The 23495-nt window shown below is 37.6% G+C and overlaps 1 protein-coding gene across 1 annotated transcript; it reads right to left on the reverse strand.

The window, feature by feature from the left end:
* Positions 1-177: 177 nt before the first annotated feature.
* Positions 178-21270, reverse strand: POGLUT1 (protein O-glucosyltransferase 1). The gene is made up of 11 exons (XM_088144552.1): positions 20854-21270; positions 18861-18951; positions 14890-15033; positions 11281-11416; positions 11028-11149; positions 10284-10343; positions 8190-8289; positions 5776-5834; positions 4476-4643; positions 2238-2294; positions 178-1632 (listed from the first exon to the last, which is right to left on the reverse strand). The coding sequence occupies exons 1-11, from the start codon at positions 20936-20938 to the stop codon at positions 1476-1478; spliced, it is 1179 nt and encodes a 392-aa protein (XP_088000678.1). The 5' UTR covers positions 20939-21270; the 3' UTR covers positions 178-1475.
* Positions 21271-23495: the final 2225 nt, after the last annotated feature.

A 23495-nucleotide genomic window follows, 5' to 3' on the forward strand; every position in this document is an offset into this window, starting at 1 on the left:
TTTTAGGTTTATTGTGTTGTATAGATCTAAATGGACTCCATCTTGGTTCCTTTAAACTCAGATTTGTTTTGTTATAACACCTGACTAAAGAGATCCAAGACGGCATACATGTGAAGTCTACATAATATGAATCTGAAACTTAAAGAGCCATAGCACTCAGAAAACACAAACTCATAGTGAAATTGATTAATTCTTTAATTTGAATTAATCTTTTGGACATTCATGATGTTGCAACCATTAAGAAATTAGTGTGGAAGCCAGAGAACATGGAGATTTAAGTACAGTTCAAGCTACTGCCCCCATCCCAGAACAACAGAACTTTTATTTTGCAAAAGGTGTCATATTTTACATCTGGGATCACATGTAAAGTATCCCTTTATGACTATTCACTAATTATGATTTGATTAAATCAGTAACTGATTAAACAGCATGTATTAGGGGAAACCCATGGCTTATTACAAATTGTTTGAATACAGCTGGATACCAGCCCTCCAGACCTGGGGAAAATAATAGGGAAAAATTATTTAACTGCAAGCTTTCCAGAAGTGTCCAGTAGCTTATTTTAGAATGACGGGCTTCCCAATGTATTAAACTATACAGTGGTACCTCTACTTACGAACACCCCTACTTACGAATTTTTCGAGATACGACCAGCTCCGGCCCCAAAAATTTACCTCTACTTACAAACTTGCCTCGACTTACGAACTGGATCCGCGGCCATTTTCTGCCCGTTCCACGTGGTCCGCGGCCATTTTCCGCCCGTTCCACGTGGTCCACGGCCATTTTTACGCCCGTGCCATGTGGTCTGCGGCCATTTTCCGCCCGTTCCACGTGGTCCGCGGCCATTTTTCTGCCTGTTCCACGTGGTCCGCAGCCATTTTTCCGCCCTGCTGTGTGGTCCGCGGCCGTTTTTACGCCCCTGACGCGTGGTCTGCGCACGCCGGAACAGATTAACGGTAATTACATTGAACTTTATGGGAAAATTTACCTCGACTTGCGACCAACTCGACTTGCGATCAGAGTCACGGAACGGATTAAGTTCGTAAGTAGAGGTACCACTGTATCTTTGATCTCAGCCAGCAAGGCTGTATTGGAATGTTAGTCAATATGGAATTCAATGTTGCACAACAGTTCAAGAGATGATTCACTTAGGAATTATAACCCACACAGTAGGGTCAATATGACATTGTGGCAAGTTAAGTAGACATGACAGAACAATTGTCAAGACATTTTAAAAAATGCTAGGACTCAGTGAAATTTCCATCCCTTCTTAACAGAGTACTTATCAAAATTTTACTGACCACAATATAAAATAGAATTCACACTCAGCCATAATCACTCAGTATAGTAAGTAGCAACAATATGCTTTTCTCTTTAGTTTATCAACAAACAGAGAGAACTTCCATTAGTTGGAGGAACAATCCTACTTTTCTGATTTCAAAATGTCCACAAGCCCTGACTGGAAGTGTGGCTTTTTACAGCTCTGTTTTCAAAGGTCTGGATGGTATCTCACTATAGTTGCTCTTCCGTTTCACTTTATAAGTCAAGGCTTTAGAATACGCAGTTAGAAGTTGTTCCCAATAACAAGTGATATCCTCCATTTGCAAGTGGTCCATGATGAACTGGTGACCCCTAGAGGCCAAACAATCAAGCAAAGAAGTCAACTGCTTTTCTAATTCCAAAGTCAATTTTGAATTCTAATTCAAATGTCAATACAGTCAATTGCTTTTCTAATTCAAAAGCTTAAATACACATCTATGCTATAAAAGGAAAAAAAGCTTAGCAATCATTATGTCTCTCCAGGGAACTGTAATTTTATGAGATAAAACCATGATTTTAAACAGGAAGTCTCAGCATCCTATGCTAGGAATTAAACACTTATTTAAAAATCAAAGCCAGGTTTATACATATGAAATAAACAGATATGTAAGACTTGAAGTGCTAGCTGCTGTAAAGAAAACAGAACAAACCCCAATTGTGGAGATAAACTTTAAATGATGTATAATCAAATTAATGATATTAGAACTGAATGACATTTAAAGGTCTTCCTCCTGCAAAATGAACACATCCTAGCAATTATTTCTAAATTTGCATGTAATGCAAATAGACATTTTTCAGAGTTTAAACATATTGCAAAATACAATCTTGGGAAAGTCTTACGGACTTCATGATCAAATCTGGTTTGTACCAAGCAATTCCTATAATTAAAAGAAAGTATAGCAGTAACAAGAGCTTACCTCTCAGAAATTCTCTGAGCAACGTCATCATTTTCTCTTGCAAATTCCAATAGCTCTCTGAAACACATATTTGTTATGTTTAATATCTTCTGGATACAAATCAGAAAATAGTTAGGCTCTTAAGATTGACTTTAGACAGGACAAATAAGTCCAAATCAGCAAGGGAAGTATTTTTTTAAAATTTATTTTTTTATTGTTATCAGCAAGGGAAGTCTCTTACGTTTAACTGGTTGAGTTTGGTTTAGTTTTTTCAACTTACTGTTTATTTGCTTGTTTGTTTATTGGTTTGTTTGCTGGAGCTTTTATGTAGCTCCAATCCAACAGAAAATATACATAAAGAATAAAATAAAATAAAAATAATCAATACATAAATAAAAATGAAATTAAATAAAAAAAATAATTACAACATTATTAAAGAAGAAAGGAAGGTCACCAAGAACAGTACAGCAATCACAATCCATATATATACATTTTGTTTATTTTAACTTTAATTAAAAAGAACAAAAAAATAAATCACACAATAGAAAAATAAAACAAAGGGAAAAAAAGAAAAGCAAAACACACACACAAATAGACACACACACACACATATAAATAAAGGTTTCTCATACATGTGTGTGAATACACACACACACAATTTTATACAACCGTTTCAATGAAGGATGATATTTCATTCTAATCATCCATACATAATTTATGTCTGTAAGCAACTCATTCATAAGGCACAAGTAACATCAGGTCTTCAATCCACTGAGTAACTGGGACCATACATTTATCATTCCAACGTGAAGGTCAGAATCATGTAGAATTGGGCAGCTATGGAAACCAACAGCCAGCCAGCCAGCCAGCCAGCCAGCCAACCAACCGACCAACCAAATGTCTTAGCAGTAAGAAGGGAGCAGAGAATTCAGTTTTGTTGTCCAGCCATCATTTTCCAAGTAAAGTAATAGGTATATAATTAAAAAATATGTATGTCCAAAAATATTAAGCCTTGTCTTAATGTCATATTATTGTAAAGGATAATTATAATTTTCCCAGAGTACAATCCTTTTAGGACATTATAAAAACACATGTTTTAATAAAGCTTTATTCCCAATGGATCTCCAACAAAAATATGATTTACTAGTTTCTTTTCTATGGAATGCAGTAAGTCTGAAATATGTTTTTTTAATATGCTATAGTCTTACTGAAATTTCTAAATTTAACTAAATTTCTAGATTTACCTAAATTTCATATAGACATTAAGTTAGTTTCTCATTATTTAAACAACATGGAGAACTCCAGTTCCTTATTCCAATCAGTCTTTAAAATATGTCTATCAAAATGATTTATCAATAGCAAGATTCATAAAGACTAACTATGGGCTTTCCTGTCTCATAATATTTAGTGATTACGTCTAATAATGTAAGTGTCCCTGAAGCTGAAAGTGGTGATGCTCCAAATCACGGTATCAAGAGATGCTCACCAATGTAGTCCATTTTCCTGGGAGATATACAATATGATGTTTATGATGGCAATTGGGACTGAAATGGCTGTCACTCAGCAATGGGATCGTAAAGTGCAATGTCATGTGATCATGCCATTTAGCAATGGCAGTTCTGGGAGTCCCGGTTGCCGTAGTTAAGCAAGAACTGCACAGGTCATTAAGCAAGGACCTCACGTGACTGCAACTTCTGACTTTCTGCCAGCTTCCCCACTGACTTTGCTTGTGGGAAGCCGGTAGGGAACACCTGAAGTCACGACTGCGACTGTGACTTGCTGCAATGTTGTAATTGTGAGCCGGGCATTGAATGTCCAGTTCGCAATCATATGACTGTGGAGATGCTGCAACAGCTGGAACTCCAAGGACCAGTCATAACTACTATTTATTCAGCTTCGTCGTAAGTTTGAATGGTTGCTGAATGAGTGGTTGCTTAATGAGGACCACCTGTAACTGGAAATGCCTTTTATAAAATGGGCTGGAATGGCTATCTAGAAAACTTCTATCTAGAAAAGCAGACTTTACCTAGTCTCAATCATATAAGAATCAGTTAAATCCAAAATAAACTATGCAGGGCATTCTGTATGATTCTGCATTTGAAGGCAACCCCTATATTTTAAGTCAGCTATCTCTGGCTCATTCCTGATGATTTTGTCAAATATGATGCACAATCCTAAGCAATTTTCTACTATAAATATCTTATATAAAAGCTATTAATACACACAAATAATTAAGCCACTGCAGTTTCAACACCTCACCTCACATTAGAAAGATCAGACTGAACTGGGATATAGTGAACCCAAGGTTTCAGTTGTGGGTAGAAGAATTCTTGCCAGTCTTCTCCAACATGAAAGACCAAAGAACCACACAGGAAAAGGTGCTTGAAGCGGAAACTGGCTGCCACACCTCGAAAATTGAAGAGGTATCTTATAATTTAAAAAAGAAAAAAACAAACACCTGCCTTAGAATACGGTCTCTTCTCCAACCATGAGCATATTTTTATTTACATTTATAGAAATGTAAATTTATTTTACTCTTCTAGAGTGAAACTTGTTGGAGTACAATCTTAATCCTATATGATAAAGCATATTCCACTCAAATATCATCACACAGAAGCAAAAATCAGAAGCAGTAAATCTAAAGTTCAGCAGTCTCAATTGTTGCAGCTGTAGTATCTGTCTGCACTCTTCCATCGGGGTTTAATCCTTGCTCCTACTGAATCCGTATAAATAAATGAACACACTATCAAACATATATGTATATTTCAGCTACAAAGTTCACCAATGCCTTAGGAACCACGGTGGAGCTAACAGAGACTGCACCCTGCTAGTACAATGAGAGGAAACAATCTCCAAATGAGAGAATCCTCAATTTCTACTCTTAGCCAAAGAGATCTTTCCAAAAGACCAAGTCCTTTAAAATGCCAGCCTCTCAGTACCATCATCATCATCATCATCATCATCATCATCATCTAAATACGACACTGAAAATCCTTGCTGCACAGCTCCAGGGACTTGACATGACTGAGTATCTTTGGTTCTGTGCATCAGAGCAACTACAGATATCTTAAGGAGTCTAATCAGATCAGTTACTTATTACTGCTGAACAGCACACAGGGGATGCAGAGAGTCTTAGAGATTCCTGGAATGCGTTCCTTGAATTACAGTAAATAACAGAGCTGTAAATCAGGGATGGCAGGGACAAACAATTCACAGCACTACAGTTCCATACAAAGAAGTAGGATTATTTAGAAAAGTTAAATTTGCACAGTACCAAGAACATTTATATGTTCTTACTTATGAAAAAATTCAGGATACAAATAATTGTCCAGCTTTCACCATGAAGCTCAACCTAAGGGAAAGAATTAAAATAGCACTAGCAGCTAATGGTGAATGGGTAGGAATCATGGCCTATCAATTTCAATGTAAAGGATAGATAGCATGATTTTAAGGCTAGTGCTGACATGTTCCCCAGTGAATTCCATGACACTTGCTCTCAGATATTTGCACTGAACTGACATGCATTCAGATATTTACCTAGACGAAATCAAATACTTACTTGAATTTACAATGGTCTACCAGTGGAACTTCTGTTGCAGGTGGTCTCCCAAGAGTATCCTTTAAAAAAAGGTGTTTTTTTTTTTAAAAAAAAAGTCTATTTCAAATCACCTAATAACTATAATAGAAATGCTATACAAAAAAGTGCATATTTTCCTAATTTCTTTTCAGTAGGATATATAATTAAAGTTCTTACTACAAACCTGAGAATCTAAGAACTAACTAGCTAAATATTCAATTCATTAATTTTCTCAGAGTTCAGCCTTACACACGCTTTCTTAGAAGATTCATTGATTTTTTTCTTCCAAGCAAACATTAATTCACAGACACAAACCCTGTGTAGTGTAGTTTTTATTTCACATATGCAACATGCTGTGGTTTTCCTTAATCCATTTTCCTGTCTTGCACTGATTAGAAATGCCATATTTAATATAGGTTGTTTATTTATTCAATTTATATGCTAATCCATTTCTGTAGACTCTGAGCAGCTGGTCAGACATGCCCCAAGTCCTCTCATCACTTTCTGTATAAATAACTGCAGCTGTGAACTGTTATTTTCAATGCAGAATATTTCAGAATGCAGAAATAGTTATAAGCCCTTAAGGTTTTTAAACTACGCAGAACTCATCTTCACCTAAATGGTAGTTCCAATACTGGTCATTTCTGTTTTATACTATGAAATCCAATCCCAACTCATTAGAATACTGTACATACTTGCAAATAAGCCAAGAATTTTAGGTGCCAAAATGCACCCCAAAAAACAGCTTTGCCTTATTGCGGATGGGCTTATCCATGATTATATACAGTAAGACTTTTAAAAATACCCGTATTTCCCATATATACTTGTGTATAGGCCCATCCATGGATAAGCAGACCCTTGAATTTTTAACCAAACTACCATGAAAAATGTGGATTGGGTCATCCGCGGGTGGTGCATTTTTCATGGTATTTTGGTTAAAAATTTGAGGGGTGGCTTATACATAGATGGGCTTATATGAGAGTACATACAACAGTTCCAAATGTTCTGCATATATTATATCAAGGATTAATACACAACAATAGCAGGTGCCAGTGAATTTAGTACCTAGTATTCATCTCTCCCTCTTCCCACCCCCAAACTTCCTATCAGTTCTGTCTGCAAAAATACATTTCAAAGACTGGAAACTGTGAGGCAAGACCACCAAAACCTTGTTAGATTTAAAGTAATTTTTGTGGGCTGGAAGAGGGAACCACATCACTGCATGAGATCACATGGCAGTACCTGGGACCTGAAAAGATTGCTGGGCTTGTATTACATTATTCCATCTACATAATAGGCACTACCATAATTAGAAACTAAACTCATGGCTATGGAATAAGCATGCTCAATAAAAGACACTAGGAAAACAAGTTCTGGTTTGCACAAATCGGAGGGGTAATCATTGTTATTTAATTTACCTCCTGTTGTGCCAAATCAACCATCCTGATGTTGGGGGAAAAAAAACAAAACTAAAGCTCAATCAGCAAGAGATGATAAAAAGAGAAGTAGAATCAATCTATTTGACATGATCCTATTAGGGCCAACCTATGCCTACACTGCATGAATGCACTATGCTCATAGCTATTTCTTACAACAATGTAAACCCCTTGTCACATTCACAGTGAAGCTAATTTGAAAATGTCTGTTCTGAGAGTTACATATTGCAAGTATGATTTGAGATCAGTCCACGTGCAACTGGAGCACACTGACCAGGTGTATGCTGGACTGATGAAATCCAAAATGGCACTTGGGCTTGCATGGTATAGTTGTTAGATGTGTTGGCTAGACTAAGGTCACAGAGATTCAAATTCCCACTATACCACAAAGCTCACTAAACCCCCTGGCCCAATCACCATCATCTCTCAGCTTAGCCAACCTTACAGTGGCTGCTAGAATAATAAAACTGGAAGAAGTAAAACTATTTATTGATTTACTTATTCATTTACTGGAGCTTATATACCACTCCAATCCACAGGGACTCTGAGCAGCTTACATTCCCTTTGTTGGGTAAGATTAAAATAGTACTAACATAACAAAACATCAACTAACAGCAGAACAAAAAACAATTATAAAAAAACCATGCACCCTGCTACACATGTAACATACATAATGCTGAGCTTTCATATTTAAATATAAAATCAGTTGTATACCACATATTAAAATAACTCTTACAAGTCCAGTGGCAGTTCTACCAGTCTTTGGTTCTAAGTGGATCAAGTACAATAAAGTAAGAGATAATTTTCTACCTTTTTAAAATATATTCTTTCCTTTGAAATAGAAAATCCTAAAATGTACTAATGATTGTCAATATTAGAATCTTCATCTGACTTCACTGTGGGAATATCGTATCGTCTCTGGCAAGAGAAAGGAAAAAAAATGATTTGAATAGTATTTACTTTTTCAGATTTCCAAGCTTGGTTCTTAGTGTACTCTGCATCAACAAGATTTGGATTCTCTCGGGAAAGAAGAATGAGGGGATCCCGCTCTGAACTTGTCCTACCAGAGAAATCACACAGAAATTAGAATGGCTTTCCCCAGTCTAGCACTCTTCAAATATGTTGGACAATAAATCATGTAATTCTAAAGTGAGCAAGTGATTATAGGAACTATCATCCATTGGTTTTGTAGGGCTCTGCTTGGAGAGATCAGAATGTTCTGCTGTGTTTTGTGACCCAACAAGGACAGACAAAACCCTGAGGAACTTGGAAGCATCTAGCCAAAAACTTATTTGAAAATGACACTTTTCCCTTAAAGGACCGTGAAATCCCCAAAATCATATAATAACAACAGGAGGAATCTTAACTGTGTGAAGTTTCTGTAGAGCATGTAGGAGATAATAATCTGTATTCATCACATACTCCAAGCAGAATTTTTGCACAAGCCTTTTTGCTATAAAGAAAATGCGCAAGTTATGTTTGGATAGACTAAAACAGAGTAGGGATGGGAAGTACTGAAGAACATAAGCAGTGCCCTGCTGGATTGGACTCCTGGCCCATCTCGTCCAGCAGTCTGTTCTCACAGTGGCCAACCAACTGCACAAGGAAGCCTACCAGTATTCCAGCACATGACTTCCCTCTTACTTCTCCCCTCTTGTCAAGGCCCACACTGTTTTCAATATTTGGAGTGAAGCTCTGCAGCAAAACTACCCGAACACAGAAGTAGTACTGAAATTTAGAATTACACTGGAACATGCTTTGGTTGTTTCACACACCTAGATCACAAGTGTCTTTTGGCAGATGTTCCAGATCCCTCTAGAACCCTGATCCATATCTGGCTGCTACTTAGCCTCTTCATACCTATGGAAGCAGTAAGGGTGTACTTAGTTTTTCCACACATGGGTTCTCCATTTTGGCTTTCTTTTTGTACAATAAATCATGACATGGTGTAATATGTGATTTTTATTATGTCCTGATACGTAAAACCATAGAACTCAAAGAGGGTGTACTTTCTTTTTCACATTACTGTAACTAGTTATTGGATATAACTATCCAATAGTGTGTAAGGCTGTTCTGGGCCCTACACACTATTCTCATGCTTCATTACAGGACAGGATTCTTCAATGACTTTCATATGTAAACTGGACTGCAGTTTGAAGTGTGAACAGAGCTCTGAACACAAGATTCATTAAACTCCCTAGTATCTATCTGCCCTTACTTCTCCCAACAATCCTATTAGCTACTTTTGTTACTCTGAGCAGGGCTTTCTTTCTGTTCCTCATTCTAAGGTAGCAGTCTCCAGATTTGGACCTTTCAGGGACTTGGCCTCACAACTTTGGAATCCATACCAACCTTCCTTTAGTCTCTGTGAATGTTTGATGGCCTTTAAAAGAGGGTTCAACAACCTTTTATTTGACTAGTATTTTGTAAAGCTTGGTGCCCACCTACGGTCATTAGTCTTGGCAGGTCCTATATTAATACTTGTTTTATTTTAATTATGGATGTGCTGCTCAGTGGCATCACAGGGCATTTAAAAAATATATGCATGGCTGCAATGTTTGGTTTGCCCTGTTAATATTTGTTTACTGGCTTGACTGCTAAGTTGTAAGCCAATTCTATTGGATGGAATTTTGTTATTATTGTATTTTTCTCACATGCCTTAGTAACAGCATATAATAAATAAATAAATATGATTGCTTCTACTACTACAGCTCCTCCCTTTTTTAAAGGCAATAGTGGATTAGTATTTGCTAAGTAACAAAATATGTAAAGCAACATGAGAACATTTTAAAAAGTCATTGATTTAGGAGAAAATTCTTGTGCACTTCACTGGCTGCTTCTAAAGCTATTCTACAGCTATAAACTAGGCATGATGGTAGTATGTACTACAAGTTGATAAGCATTTCTGAAGATAGCAGTGCTTTGCCATGAAATGCATATATTTCAATTGGACCAATTCAATCTTCCTGGGCAACACAGTACAATAGAACCATGATTTACAAGATTATGACTGTCATAATATCAAAGTACTTGAAAGAAAAAAAAAATATTCACCTGGATCCTCGAAAATAGGCTTTTGAAATTTTCTTCTTCCACGGCCATTTTTCTGCCGAACTAAGAATATTTTGATTAATACACAGTATTAAAATACTGACATTAAAAGTACTCAATAAATAAATGAACAAGCATAATGTTTTTGATTCATTTACTTAATTGGACTTTCTTGAACTAGTTTGTTTAAACAAATCAAGTTTTAGGTCATATTTATGCAGAAATATTGAAAATTCAAAAGAGTTCATAAACTTTTAAGCACCATTGTACTTCTGGCAGTGCTTTGTCTGTTTACTTGCAGCTCATTGGATGGAGACTAAACAGGATGGCAAAAAACAGAAAAAGAGGTTGTTGCATTCAGTCCTGGAATCCAATTCCCAACAGCATCTACCAAGGAAATGCCATCCACCAAAGAAAACAGATCTTCATCTTAAAATGTTTGCATTTGTATGACCTACTGACTTCTAATGTTTGCTTTTTTTCTCCCATGTACTAACTTCTGTAGGGATTTCAGTCAATCTGAATCACAATTATATCAACTTAAATAAACCTGAACTAAATGCATGATTTTTGAATTATACATTCTTAACTATATGCATGCAGCTTTCATTCAATCAAGTACAAGTTATTCCTCGATGAAAACGCTTCAGAATGAAGAGCTGGGTGCACATGCCCCTATTACAATGCAAATTTGGGGTCTCCTTTACTTAAAAAACAACAACAAAACTATTCAGTCTTCAGATATACCTTTGGAGGCTTTCTCTCATTAGATCCCAACGCCCAAGGCCAGTAGGATAAATTGGCCAAACAGCTGGTCCCCCTTCCCAAAATGTCCAGGCAGGGTACATAATATCATAGTATTCTGAAGTCTTTGAGAGAAAAAGGAGAGCAAAGCATGTTAGTTACACCAAAATGTTTCATTCATGCACGAGATTCAATGAAACATTGTATTTGTTCCCATCTAATATGATTAATGGATGATAGCTCCCTGCTCTCTCACCTTGCTGAAAGATAAAACAGGGACTCTTGGTTTCATAAATTTGGGCACCTGGGGGTAGTCTCGCACATTGATGACCATCTCCATATCTGGAAGGTTCTGAATAATTTCCAGGATGAAATGCTCAACCCCACTACATCTGCAGACAATTATATATCAAAAGGATATCTATGAGTAGAATACACTGGCTATGTTCACACATCATACTAAGCCATGGATTATTTCAACCACAGTTTTTAAAACAAGACAAAGTCAGTATCACAGATGACCAAAGCAAGCAAAGGAGTTTACTTGGATGATTCTTTTTTTTTTCCCTCTCCCCTTTTTTTTTTTTTTAATCTTCTTGCTTTGTATCTTTGTAAATGGGAAATAGGCTTGGGCACGGCATCAAAACAAGCCCAGAATAAGCCAAAAACCCACAGTTGCAATCAGTAAGTCAATAGTGTAAGGCAGTTTTAAACTGGGTGTTAAAATAAATGAAGGGGATTGTAGAGGAGTATGGAAGTAGCCCTGAATGTATGCAGCAGCTATTACAAAATCATCAGTTTAGCTTGAAATTACAAGAAGCGGGGAGGAAGAAATTCAAGATTGGCCTGCCTTGACTCTCTTAGGTATAAGAAGGAGGGAAATAGAAACTCTGTAAGGCCTTCAAGATTCTGTTATTACAGCCTATGTGTAGAGGAAAGAGGGAATGGCCTTGAAGGACAAGAAGAAGAGCTGCTACAAAGGCAAAAATCAGATAAAAGGGGCCTGAGTCCAGGGCAAGAATTTAACATGAGTAAATGACTTAGATAAGCCTCTCCCTAGTTCACACAAGGATAAAGGGGAGCAGGGGGGAATTGCAGACTGGCAAAATTCTGTTACTATAGCTTTACCATAAAGACAGTACTGACATATATGAGATTGGTTTCCTAGTCTCATCTACTTTGAAGGGCTGACACTATGTCAATAAAGTAGAGTTCTAGTATTTCTTGTGGTGGCTGTTTCCTGACCTGGTCTACCTCAAAGGCTTGACAGAGGTACACAAATGGTGTCCAGCATTATTTATTTGTGATGCTTTTATGTCATTTAGTCAGTATGAATCTAAGCAGCTTATAGCAAAAAGATCAACAATATATAATTTGGCATATAAAGAAGTACTAGTAAATTTATTTTTATTTATTTATATTTCAAATTTGGTCACTGCCCATCTCGCTAGGAAGTTACTCTGGGAGGTTTACAGTAAATACAGTAAATAGACTACTGCAATACACTCTACATGGGGCTACCCTTGAAGAGCATCCGGAAACTTCAGCTGGTCCAGAATGCAGCCGCACGAGCTATTTTTGTGGCCCGAAGAAGGACCCATATAACACCACTGCTTCGCGAGCTGCATTGGGTGCCAGTTTGCTTCCGGGTCCAATTGAAGGTGCTGGTTATCACCTTTAAAGCCCTACATGGCATGGGACCGGTTACCTGAGTGACCGCCTCTCCCCCACGAGTTCATCCCGTCCCACCCGATCATACAGAGAGGGCATGCTCCAAACCCCTTCAGCAAAAGAACTCCGACTAGTGGGGTTCAGAAGACGGGCCTTCTCTGCGGTAGCCCCTGCACTTTGGAATATCTTGCCCTTGGAGGTGAGATTGGCCCCCTCACTCCTGGCCTTTCAGAGGGATCTGAAGACCTGGCTCTGCCATCTGGCCTGGGGTGAGGAGGGGGATCATCAACTGTGGGTTTGGCTAGTCCCTTAGTGGCCTGGCGTTGCTGCCTTGAACCATCGGCCTCCTGGATTTTTTCCCTTTTATTTTTGTGAATGTGTATTGCTATAGGTTTTAATTGTATATTTATTTATTGTTTTAACGTGTTGTGAGCCACCCAGAGTCCCCCATTGGGGGGAGATGGATGGGGGACAAATTTAATAAAAAAATGTTCGTAGTTAACGAACATTTACAAGTAACTCAGTAACATAAATCCATAGTGCTTGGAAAAAAGAAAAAAGATAAAAATAGATAAAAACAAATAATTAACCTCCTCACATCTGCCGTACATCAAGAGTGTTACTGATAGTTAAGACAATGTGTAAAATCCACCCAAATTTGGTAGAATTGTTATTCCTGCCTGTGTTGTTTCATTTCTTCTAATTTTAGCTGTAAGCTTTTCTAGCATGGTAATTAAGAAGCTTTATTGATCCATATCTCAATTATTAGGCTAAGTTTTTCCATCAATCTGTGATTATTATTTTAGCTGGTGAGATTAAGTAAACAGTAAGTTCATTTTTTTTAAACTTAAGGTTGTGTAAACATATGCAGTAACCCTAACTCTCGGGAGCATCCAGTTCTTTGTTTTCTGGTGTAAATTTTTCAGAAGGATATACATTTATCACATGACCACCGTATATTTAAAAAGACCCTCTTTTTGAACATTCTGTCCAGAATTTAGAATAATTACAATATAGACAGTATACACACTAATCTAACCAGGGTCAAATACCAGTGGTATGTGCTTCCACTGAAGCTCTTGTATAAAAGCTAAAGTGAATCTACCTGATTTCCATAATGCCTGCCATTTCTTCCCCACAGCTTTAATAAAATCAGTATCTCAAGCTTCCTTTAAGCCAAAGGGTAATTTCCTTTTCCTAATTGTAATAATAGCCTATACATTTTTGATGTTGTTCCTTTTGGTTGTTCTAAATAGTTAAATATATTTTCAAAAGTGATATAAGGGTGAATTGCTAAAATTCTAATCTCCTTATTAGCCAATAATGGTTTAAGTTGTTACCAAAAAAAACCATTGTAGCTGGTTGTTGCTTTATTTGTTCTTTATTGAGAGGTTCCATGTTATTATAAAAATCTTTATTCTTTAAAGATTACAACTTCTCAAAAGTTTTTTCCCATAACATATTAACAGCACCACCATTCATCTAAGGACTTTACCCACTCACTTTGCAGTCCTAACTGCTCTTTCACAGAGTCAGGTTTTTAACATTTTGTTAAATATCAGGAGAGAAGGTACAGATCTTCTATCTTGTAGTAGGATGTTTCACAAGAGGCAAAATGGTTTATGAAAAGTAGGATGAAGCCAAAGTAGTTAAAAGAAAATATTAAAGTGGACTGAATGGCCAGAGCGAGATTGGAGAAAAGTTACAGTATTCCAGTGACATAAGTAGGATGGAAGGAAGGATGGAAGGAAGGATGGAAAAGGATCAGAAACTGAGTTGAACAGAAAAAAAAAAAAAACAGGGAAACCGCATACCATTATAAAGACTGCTTTTTATTTTACTCCCATCATAAAGCAGATGAAGTCACAAGCCCCCTTGTGACAACTCTATGAGTAATCCTTTACAATTATCCTTTTTCCCCAGAGGTATTTATTCCTGAATTCTTTCAGCTTTTAACCCAGATCACCTCCTTGCACAACTAAAGTGCAGTGTCAATACTGATTTCTCACAAAAGCAAATCCAATTTCTACATTTCAAGCAAGGCAATGCAAAATCAGTTAGTTCCCCTTACATCGGAGTTCAGCCCTTTCAAACATTTTCTGCTCAATGACCCATAAATTAAGTGGGGCAAGGAGATTTTCCTATTTCTCTCTCTCTCTCTTTGGGTATGTGATTGATAGTTTATATATCTCACCTTGCAGGGAACATGCAATCATGCTCACGGTACAACCTCTTCTCAATGATCTGGTAGTGTGTCCCAAGCTTTCGACTGACTGCTTCTGACAGCAACTCTTCAGAGATTCCCTCTCGAAAAGGAGCCAAGTCTTGTTCCCTAACTCTAAGGCGAGAGAGATTTACCCATTGTCAAGCATATTAGAGGAAATTAGTATAACCACAGTTATCAAAACAGTTAGGAATACATTTTTGCCTGGCAAAGATTCAGTGCAGATTTAGGACCAGCCCTACTATTTGGCAAGGTGAAGCAGCAAATGCAGGGGGGAAGGATCACTGGTACCAGCCATCTCCCCAGCTACTCCTATTCTCCTGAGCCTTTACCTTGGTGGGCTGGTTCTATATTGTTAGTCTGATGAATGTAAGTTCTCTTGCTTTGCCAGCTGGCCTCTCCCCAAGTGTCATGGGCAGCACTGTTGGGATGCCGTGGGTCCCGTCTGCCAGAGAATTACATTTGGCGTGTCCCAGAAGGCTGGCCTTCTCTGCCGTGACACCCACCTTGTGGAATCTTCTCCCCCCATAACTGAGATTAGCTCCATCCCTCTTGACATTCTGCAAGTCCCTCAAGACCTGGCTATGTGATCAGGCCTGGGGCTCCCAGGAGACCGGGGAGATTTTACAATGGCTCCCTTATTAATTTTATCCCCTCCTATTTTGTGTATTTTTACAGTTTTTTTAATTTGTAATTGTTTTTATGTATTTATTCTTTTTAATTGTTGTACGCTGCCCAGAGTCACCTTGTGTGAGATGGGTGGTTATATAAATATGATAAATAAATAAAATAATAAAACAGCCCCTGACTGGATGAGCTCACAGAGAGGCATGCAGCCCAAGCCGTACATTCCATGAGTGGTGAGAAAAAATTTGAATCCTTTAGGATGATCAGTAATGAAGTTCCACTGTGACCTATAGCAATGATACGAGTTTCAACTAAAAGCTAGCAATAGATAAAGAGATTTAGGTTAAAAAACAACATAGAGAACAGCATAGTGCATCATGCCTCCACAGTGAACCACCATTCACTGTTTTTGCTGGGAAAGGTTTTTTTGAAACTTTAGATTTAGTCATTGGTGGCACCTCCTTTAGTAGCAATGACTTCAACCAAACTTTTCCTGTACCTATTGATTAATCTTGCACATTAGGTTGGCATTACTTTAGCCTACTCCTCTTCACAGACTGCTTTAACTCATTAATATTTTGAGGATATATTCCATAATTGCAGATTTCAGATGACACCAAAACATTTTAACTGAGTTAAGGCCAAATTTTTCTACTTCAGCCATTCTGTTGTAGATTTACTAATCCAGATAAACATGGTATAAAGCACCTTCCAATGGTCCTTTGATTTGGCTTAATACGAACTATGAACCAGAGAACTGTTGCTAGTTCAATAAAATCCTGGCTTAGCACAGCTAGGCGTTTTTCATCATTTATGAATAGTGGCTGAGACCAACTGATCCCTTGAGGCCCTTTGAATAGATTTATTTTACAGCTGTTCTATTTTGCTCTATTCATACTGAAATATTTGCATACTGACCTTTTTTTTAAAAAAAAAAAAGTGTTTCCATTATGAAATTATAGTGAATTCTTTTTTATAGAATTATCTTTTTCCATGTTTTCTAGAGAACCACTTTGGGACAGTTTATAGACAACAGTATAAAAATAAAGCAATTGTGAAGTACAATCTTAAAATAATTTACCAAGGTATAATTAATCAGTGGGATTTACCTTTAAGGAAGAGGTATGCAAGAATAAGTTATACAGAAAGCACAATATTTTATCTAAATGAGTTTTTAAATAAACTAAAACATTTGCAATTAATGCAAGGAAAATATTTATTTTATTCTGTTATTATTGAATACATATCCCACTTTTCTGTTTATTCCAATATTCAAGTAACTTTCACCAATAAAAAATGCCATGCATAAAAAAAATAAATGCAATTACAATCAAAATCAAAATTAAATAATTACAGCATTAACAACTAAAAACTTGGGAAAAGAAATTGATTTTTATCATCTTCCCAAATACTGAGAAAAAAGAAGCGAATACATTCCATAGCCTGGGAGCTACATGGGATAAGGCACCTTCCCACATGCCCAACAGTCAAGCTTCTGGTAGTGGGGACATTTTCATACGGGTGTCTCCTGCAGGTTCATCATGGGAAGGGTAGTTCCACAGATAATCAGGCCCTGAGACATTTAGGGCTTTAAAGGTCAACACTATCACATTAAATTGTGTCTGGTAGACCACTGGTAGTCAATGCAGATCTTTCAGTACAGGCATATGATCCTTATATCTAGCACTCATCTGCAATCTGGCTGCTGTACTGTGTAAATTTCTGGACATTTTTCAAAGCTAGTCCCAGGTAAAGCATACTATGTAAATTGAGGCCGATGGATAACCAAGGCAAAGATAACTGTCACTAAACTGCTGGTTTAGGAAGGATTGCAGTTGGTGCTCTAGCTGTAGTTGTGCAAGGGAGGACTGGAAACATTGCAAAACAATACTCTGAAGGCACCACCCTGCCAGATAGGATGCCAGGGTCAATGGTATCAAAAGATGAAAATAAACCAAGAGAACCAGCAAGGTTGCACTCTTCCATCTAGTTTCTGGTGTAGATCATTCATCAAAGCAGTCTTGGTATCACATTCTAGAAGAAATCCTAAGTATAACTGTACAGTAAATGAATTACTTCCATATGTATCGGGAGCTATGAGGCCATCACTTCATCAATCATCTTACCCATGACTAGAATAGCTAAGACTGGCCTACAATTAGAAAGATTTCAAATTAAAGGAGGGTTTTCTCAATAAGTATCTTAAAACTGCAGGTCTTTTAAGCAGGTCAGCACGCATCCCACATTCAAGGAGGTATTAATTAATCTTGGAGCCAGCCCTAACCTAGCCAATTTAATCATCCAAAAAAGCAAGCACTGAACAAGCAAGCCTTCATCTCTCCATACAACCTGTCTACATCCTCAAGATCTACAAGCTAAAAAGAATTCAAGTGAACAATATGGCCTACATCAGCAATGGTGACCAAACCAAGATGAATTCAATTGACTCTGTCTGCAAAGAATAATGAAAATTGCTTACAGCAAGCCTTCAACTCTTCTGGCTCCCTTCCTCCAGCATAACTGTACCCAAATCTGGGATCTGGGGAAGGCTTGTGGTTCTAGGGTCTCAAGAGTATATTTCACTTGTTTAGCATCACATGTGCTAATGAAGCCCAGAAAATCTCAGGATCTTGCATCCCCTGCACAGCAAAAAGAGGTATGATAAATTCAGGGTTGCACAACAATGATGAGTTTCTGCAAATCTGGTTTCTGCAAATGGTTTCTTGAAACTAAATATGGCAAGCTTGATTTAACTATGTTTGACTAAAAGTGGAAGCAAATGTCCCTGAACTCTTTCTCTCAACTACATGGGAAAAGAGAAACTTACACACATCATACTAAGTCATGGTTTAACTTCTGTTGACAAAACCATAATTGTCTGTTCGGTTGACAGTTGCTGGGTTCAAACAAAACTCTAAGCCAATCATGTTACAGCTTAGCATGTTGTACAAACCAAGCTATAAATGGGAGGTCTCAAGATCACGACTGCACTGATACTGCACTAAGATATGGTTTAACTAAGGTTTACTTAACTCAAAATTAGCAAGATTTGTAAAAGATGCTAAGCTAAAAATAAATTATGATGTAGCAACATATGAGAACTCAAGTTTTGCATTCACATAATATACTGAACAGCAAAGCAGCCAGTCCATTTTAACTCTGTGCACCATACAAACCCAGCCTGTGCTGATAGTTACACGCAAGCTCAGAAGATTGGGTTAATTTGATAAATCACAGCTAAGTTCATAATGGGTAAACATGTAAATCAGCACACAAGTCACTGATGGAACCATCAGAGAAACCAGTCATCTTACCTTTGATAGCAGTCACAGTTATCTTTCATGCATGGCCTGTAGTTCTTCACTGCCTTGTCAATCTGAACAAGGAATTTTTTCCAGTGTGTATCTAAAAATTAAATAATTGTACGAATTTCATTGTTATTTCCACCGTGTTGTTAATGCAGGCAGTTTTCATACATGTTCTGTTAATACTGTACATACAGGATGAATGGAATTGGATTTACAGTTTTATGATAAAAGTATTCACCTTTTCCTGTAATAATACTCGTTCCAAAGATATGCAAACATTCAAAAAATCCAAAAAGGGTTAAATTTTTCCTCCTAAATTTTACATTTAAGTAATTACAGGGAAATACATTATGAACTTCTTGTTAGTACCTTTACCAGTACCTGATAAATATAACATTAAAAATAATGTTTCTTTGTTTTACAATATTTTTACTTATCATTAATATATCATTGTATCTCTTTAATTTCCTTTGAACATTGAATCTCAATGTTTAGCAAGTTGAATTTTATTTTTGCTCTTCTTCCTTGAATATTAATGTATTTTTTCATATAAATTGCCCTGAGTTTTGATGAACATGGGAGTTAGCTAGTGTGCAGATTTGTGGTGGTACATTAATTGGATCCAAAGGAAAAAAAAAGGGACTTGCAAATTAGAGAGAAATGAAAGTTATGAAACTTGCCTCTTATTTATGGTTTAATTCACCTGCATGAATGATAATTTATTTGCTCTAAGCAAATTATTGTTTTGATCAAGAGGTCAATGTATGGTATGAACAGATGAACTGTGGAGTTAACTGTCATTGACAAGCCAAACTAATGTATTTTTTAAGAGAAGTTCTTCATCTTCTCAGTGACCATGCCAAGCCACAAATTCCTTTTTGGTATGTATAATTATGCCCACAGAATGAGATGGTTTTAAATGCAGTAGCACTCAGGTAGCATTTAACGCTCAGGTAGCATTTAATCTCATAAAACGATGTGCTGATATTTTTATATTGCAAATAAAGCTGCATTGCATTCTTGTACAGCCTGGGGTTCTTTTGACACAAGGGACTATAGAGTCCAGACTCAGCATTGCCAACTCTAGCTCAGAGCAATAGTTACTTTACTCCACCATATATTAAAGGCAGCAAATTAGCAGAAACAGCTTTAGTTCCATTCTCCAATGTCTGAAGGGAAAAAAAAAACATACTCCAGCAATAATCAAATCATTGCTTAAACAAATCTGCAGATGCAACTTTGCCTGGGTAAAGTTTTCTTTTTCATTAATTATTTTATTTAATCTGCATAAAATGTAAAAGTAGTGTAGGAGTAAACTGTAAAAGTAGATTTAAGGGATTAGCAGCACTCCACATTTCATTTGGAAAAGTTGCTTCAAAGGTAGAGAACAACCACAGGAAAAGATGCAGCTACTCAAAATGGACATAGGCATGTGTTATGCCAAAGCACTTTTTTGGAATTGAATCAAAATGCTGCACAGGCCTAATAAATGACAAAAACAGATACCATCATGTAGTTTTTATGGTTAAGATTTCTCAGTTTGTTAGTCCCTCTTCTAATACACAAAAATGTAATGCTTCCTAGATGTGTACAGTAGTGAGAGAAACTCCCAGAATTCATCATGGTGGCCAAGATTTCTGATAGGTCTAGAGGATACCAAAATAACTTGGTATTTTAATTTGGTAAATTCATTCTGAATTATTTACATAACAGCATAATATTACTAATAGCTAAAGCGTATCAGGAAACAATTACTGAAAACTAAAGGGACGTTCCAGGTGAGTGTTCAAATCTCTGGCAAATAAAAAAAGGGAAACCTGTAAAGGAACACAGTATGATTTGTGGCTCTGAACAACGAATGAGTCGAGAGAGTCAAGAGTGAGACTGTGCGGAAAGAACTGGATCACGCACATCAGTGCACTGCAAGACAAACCTGTAACGAGACACCCTCTGTCCCGTCTGCTTCCAATCAGTGATAAATCATCCTAATAACACTCACCTGCTGAGCTATTCTCCCAGCAAACAGTAAACAGAAACAGAGTAACAAGTCGCAAAATCCCAAGAGACAACAGCAGACGCCGCATGACGCCGAATACCAATCTAGAAAGTTTACGCACGCGCCCACAAATCCTCCCGTATTCCTCTGGCACGATTAATTGAAAAAAGGAAACGCCGATTCCACTAGCCCCACCTCCACCGGCAGCAGTTACTACGCAAGCGCAGAAGTGGTGTCCCGCCACGGTCGCGTTGGTTTATGGGGTTTGTAATTTATCTGGCAGGAAAGCCGGTCGCTGCTTCGTACGGTGAATCTTCGAGTACTGACAACAGAAGCATATTGTAAATTCATGCCACCTTCGAATATGTACAGACGTAGACTATGCCCCACGGAGCTCCGTGGTCTTATTTCACCCGCCGAGCACAAGAACCCGTTGAGTCCTCGGCAGTTGTTTGCTGGGAAATCACCCCCTTGGGCTCAGTGATCGCTTACTTGATCGCTCTGAATGCTCAAGTCCGATTTTTCGGGCTCGAGTAGGGCGGAACGGGGGGAGGAGTTGACGTTCCGCTGCGTCGGAACTGCCTGCTAGAAAATGGCCTCCCGCCCCGGGCCGAGGACGCCGGTTATTGTCTCCCAACCGCCGAGCTCTCCCAAAGCTGCGCGGCGCTCCGAAGCGCAGCGAGGACGAGGGTGCTGGAGGTCCTCATCTAAACAAGGCGCAGGCAGGGCCAACTACGGGAAAAGACACCTGTGGGAGATCCAGAGGGCCTTGGTCATTCATCGTCAATGGCAGGGGTGAACTTGTAATTTGTATTGGAGGACGTGTGGAAATTTAATTCTGTATGTATTTACTCACTGTCCAGAGCTTAAGCAATTTGCAGGATCGTATTCCTGCAGAACATGTATTAAACAGCAGCTTTTCCTGCACAGCCTGATCATCCATAAAGTCCCCAGGCATATTTTAGCCTAGTCTACGGGGTTAGCTGATCTGCAGGGTATCATGTGAACCCGGAAAATAAGATTGAAAAAAATCACGGTTCTGTAAGCTGTTCTGCAAACAGCGCTTCACACTTGCCAAAGTTCTTTGCGCAGTTAAGACCGGATGGGAAGACAGTAGGGTTTGTTCATAGACTGGAAGGAGTATGAACTGGTGGGAACAAACAGTACTAAAATAATCAGGAATATTTTTCCATAGGTAGTGAGAGCCTGTGTGCTGCAAAACAATAACAATGGATTTGTAGTTATGCTGGATGTTACATTAAACATTAAACAATGCAGGGGGAAGGCTCTCAGGCAGGAAATAAAATAGGTAGAGGGGAAAATAGAAGAGAACTGCACTGATGGTATTATCTAGTTGGGTAATGAAATATCTGCAAGCGAACAACCAAACTTAGAGAGCACCGAGGACTCCACAGAGGGGAAAATGGCAGCATTGTTTAACATGAGTGATCTCCCAGTGACCCAAAATCCTGAATTGAGAAAAATAGCACACATTTAATCTCTCTGCTACTCTGCTCATATTGACTGTCACATGGAGGTCTCTTAACAGGTTAAAGCTTGTACTAGTTACCTAACAGAAAAGAAGAAAAGGAAATAGCATAAGATATGCCTGAGTTTTATTTTTCTAGGAAGATTTTCAAATGATATATTTGTAATAGATGCTCATTCATCAGTTGCAATCAGCATTTCAAATGGGAAGATGGTCTTTACTGTGACTGAGTACACATGGCAGCTGATCTGGAAAAAAAAAATCACCCAGTTTCCTAACAAAGATAAAAGAATGCAATTACCCAAGTAGGATGCTGATTCAGAAGTGATTCAAAGACACCATATGGAAGTGGCCTATCCTTCAGGAATTTTGAAATGGGTGAGATGTGGATCCAGTGCAAACAGACTGACAACATTTATTGCATTCACTACAGTGCAACACCTTTTCTCATTAATATTGCTTGTTCTTCTCAGATTCAGGAAGTTTTAATTTTTGCAAAGTAGGTGAACATTTAGAAAGGAAAAGCTGAACTTTACCACTATATTGGCACACTGAAAGACTGCACCAGGTTATGAGAGTCACACTCAGTATCATTGGACAATAGTTATGAAGCTTAGGTGAAATTGATGGGCTTTCTCTTTTTGCTTGCTCTGGTGTTACTTTTAGTACTTTGTATGTATTTAGTTACAGTGCTGAATATTAGCTAAAGCAGTCTAGCCCTGTCTTTTGCATAGCTTCTCAGAATTTAGCCTCACTTGGTTTAAATAGATGCTTACTTGCAAGAAAATGGCTGTAAGATTAAAGTATTAGTATTTTTTCAGATCTGAGCTAAATCACACTTATTTCTTAGTAAAACTTCTTAAATGATTCTTAGTAATATAAAATGGAAAAGGAAAAAAAGAGGCAAGGAAATGTGTTTGTATGTAAAATAGGCTACAGTCTTGTACATTCTCCTACATGAGAGTAAGTTTCACTAAATTAGTGGAATTTTTTTTTTTTTAGAAAGTAGATTGGAATGGGTTAGAAATCTGAACAAAATTTAAGATGTTTTGAGTCTTATACTTGCTGACCATAATTTTATGTCCTTATCCTTCTAGGTTCTTAATAGCCCATGATATTCTTTACTGTGAATATCTAATACAGCAAGGTATTAATT

Source organism: Python bivittatus, unplaced genomic scaffold (assembly GCF_059951505.1).
Source record: "Python bivittatus isolate LINGU-HERP-01145 unplaced genomic scaffold, Pbiv_v1 ctg000350_np1212, whole genome shotgun sequence".
Taxonomy (NCBI): domain Eukaryota; kingdom Metazoa; phylum Chordata; class Lepidosauria; order Squamata; family Pythonidae; genus Python; species Python bivittatus.

Bases quoted from the DNA above. Each gene is read 5' to 3' on its own strand.
- POGLUT1 (XM_088144552.1), bottom strand. From the start codon at position 20,938: ATGCGGCGTCTGCTGTTGTCTCTTGGGATTTTGCGACTTGTTACTCTG. The intron at 8,290-10,283 runs GTGAATATTTTT...TTTCTCTGGTAG, and splicing joins GCCTATTTTCGAGGATCCAG to GACAAGTTCAGAGCGGGATC. The intron at 2,295-4,475 runs GTGAGGTGTTGA...TATGTGTTTCAG, and splicing joins TCTGATCTTTCTAATGTGAG to AGAGCTATTGGAATTTGCAA.